This window comes from Platichthys flesus, chromosome 5, assembly GCF_949316205.1.
Source record: "Platichthys flesus chromosome 5, fPlaFle2.1, whole genome shotgun sequence".
NCBI lineage: Eukaryota > Metazoa > Chordata > Actinopteri > Pleuronectiformes > Pleuronectidae > Platichthys > Platichthys flesus.
This window is the reverse complement of record NC_084949.1, coordinates 28368338-28370551: the sequence shown is the minus strand read 5'-3', so window position 1 is coordinate 28370551 and position 2214 is coordinate 28368338. Positions and strand designations below refer to the sequence as shown.

Below are 2214 nucleotides of genomic sequence, written 5' to 3'. Positions count from 1 at the left end.
CCCGGACGGGTTCCTGCACCTCATCCTTCAAGCAGCCTCTGAATCACTCGACTCATCAGCTGCTGAACTCATTAGTTTGAAAACATGAATCTGCATCGACGAGCCGGAGATTTCATAATTCTATATTTAATGTTTTAAACTTTACTCCAGAGATTTCAGCTGATTTTCAATTTAATGCATAATTACTGTTACTGCGAACTAATAAATCTGTAGAATATCAACACACACACACTTTCCATGGCAACCTGCGTTAGCCCTTCTCTCTCTCTCTCTCTCGTCCTTCTCCCCCCCCACCTCCCCCACCCCCACCTCCCCCTCCTCCTCCCTCTCTCTCTCTCTCTCTCCTCCCTCTGAGTGAGGAGAACAAAGCAGAGAACCTTTTTCTCTCATGTCCTCAAAGTGTTTTTGGCAGATTTTGAAACATTAAAAGCCAGAAGCGTTTTTCTTTCTTCTTTATTCATTTTTTGCGAGGTGCTCAGATCGGTCACATGGTGTCGACCGCCTCCAGACTGAAACACGTGTGACCGTCGAGTTCATCTTCAAAAATATAGAAACACAACGTATTGAAAAAGAAAAATCTAAAAATGATACAGCCATGTTCACGAAGGCCACGCCTCCTTTGTCCACGTCCTGCTGCCGTGCTGAGACTATAAAAAGGAAAAGTTCAAGGAAACCAGCCGGTGGACATTTTAAGGGTCCCTCTCCTTTTTGACTTTTATGTCCCCGGCCAAGATGGTGGCTACCTCCCCCTGCATGAAGGCCCAGGCCACATGGGAGCCGACCAGCGGGCAGCGCTCGCCGCTGGGGCAGAACACCTCGCCGCCGGCGCCCTGCTGCTTGATGCTGTCCCGGGAGCAGGGGAAGCAGAACTTGTGCGAGGGCGCGGAGGGACACTGGACGAAGTGGGTGTCCTCCAGCCGCTCGTGGCACAGGGTGCAGCAGAGCGCCACGCCGCCGGGCGCCACCGAGGAGTCCGGGAGGCTCTGCGCCGGCAGGGGGGGGGGCTCCATGTCACCGGGGCCGTGTGGAGCAGGAGGGTTCAACGGCCCCTCCCTCTCCGCGAGTCTCCTCTGAGAGGACGGGGACAGTGGGCTGCCGCTGGTCCGCTGTACGCCCGCCGTAGTGGAGTGAACCTGGTTGGCGTCCTTGGGCGAGGCCACGCCTCCTGCGTTGTCAGTGGCGAGGATGAGCGCCGCCATGGGGGACTGACCGTTCTGCACCGTGGCCTCGGGGGGGGCGGTGCGGGAGCTCGGGGTGATGGTGGAGGGGGGGGCGGAGGAGAAGCCCGTCTTCAGGACGTCAGAGTGCGACGGGCGCCACGACTCCCCCCCGCTCCTCTGGAGGGCGCCACCTTCACCGGCCGGCTCCGGGGACGCCTTCCTCTTCATGCTGCGGGGGGGCTTCCCCCTGTCTGAGGAAGAGGAGGAGGAGGGTTACACAACAACACACACACAGTGAACAACACACACACACAGTGAACAACACACACACACAAAGTGAACAACACACACACAGTGAACAGCACACACAGTGAACAACACACAGACAATAACACACAGACACAAAGTGAACAACACACACCGACACACACAAAGAGTGAACAACACACAGACACACACAGGGAACAACACACACACACACAGTGAACAACACACACACAGTGAACAGAACACACAGTGAACACACAGTGAACAACACACACACACACAGTGAACAACACACACAGTGAACAACACACAGACACAAAGTGAACAACACACACCGACACACACACAGAGTGAACAACATACAGACACACACAGTGAACAACACACACACAGTGAACAACACACACCGACACACACACAGAGTGAACAACACACAGACACACACAGGGAACAACACACACACACAGTGAACACACAGTGAACACACAGTGAACAACACACACACACACAGTAAACACACAGTGAACACACAGTGAACAACACACACACACACAGTGAACAACACACACAGTGAACAACACACAGACACAAAGTGAACAACACACACCGACACACACACAGAGTGAACAACACACAGACACACACAGGGAACAACACACAGACACACACAGGGAACAACACACACACACACAGTGAACACACAGTGAACACACAGTGAACACACAGTGAACACACAGTGAACACACAGTGAACAACACACACACACACAGTAAACACACAGTGATTT

General features: G+C 53.4%; 1 protein-coding gene across 1 annotated transcript in view; it reads right to left on the bottom strand.

The window, feature by feature from the left end:
• Nucleotides 1-437: 437 nt before the first annotated feature.
• irf2bp2b (interferon regulatory factor 2 binding protein 2b) overlaps nt 438-2214 on the bottom strand; it is a 3108-nt gene continuing 1331 nt past the window's right edge. The window contains exon 2 of the mRNA XM_062388698.1: nt 438-1411. Within this exon, the coding sequence (XP_062244682.1) occupies nt 690-1411 (722 nt within the window). The 3' untranslated portion in view covers nt 438-689. The remainder of the gene's footprint in view (nt 1412-2214) is intronic.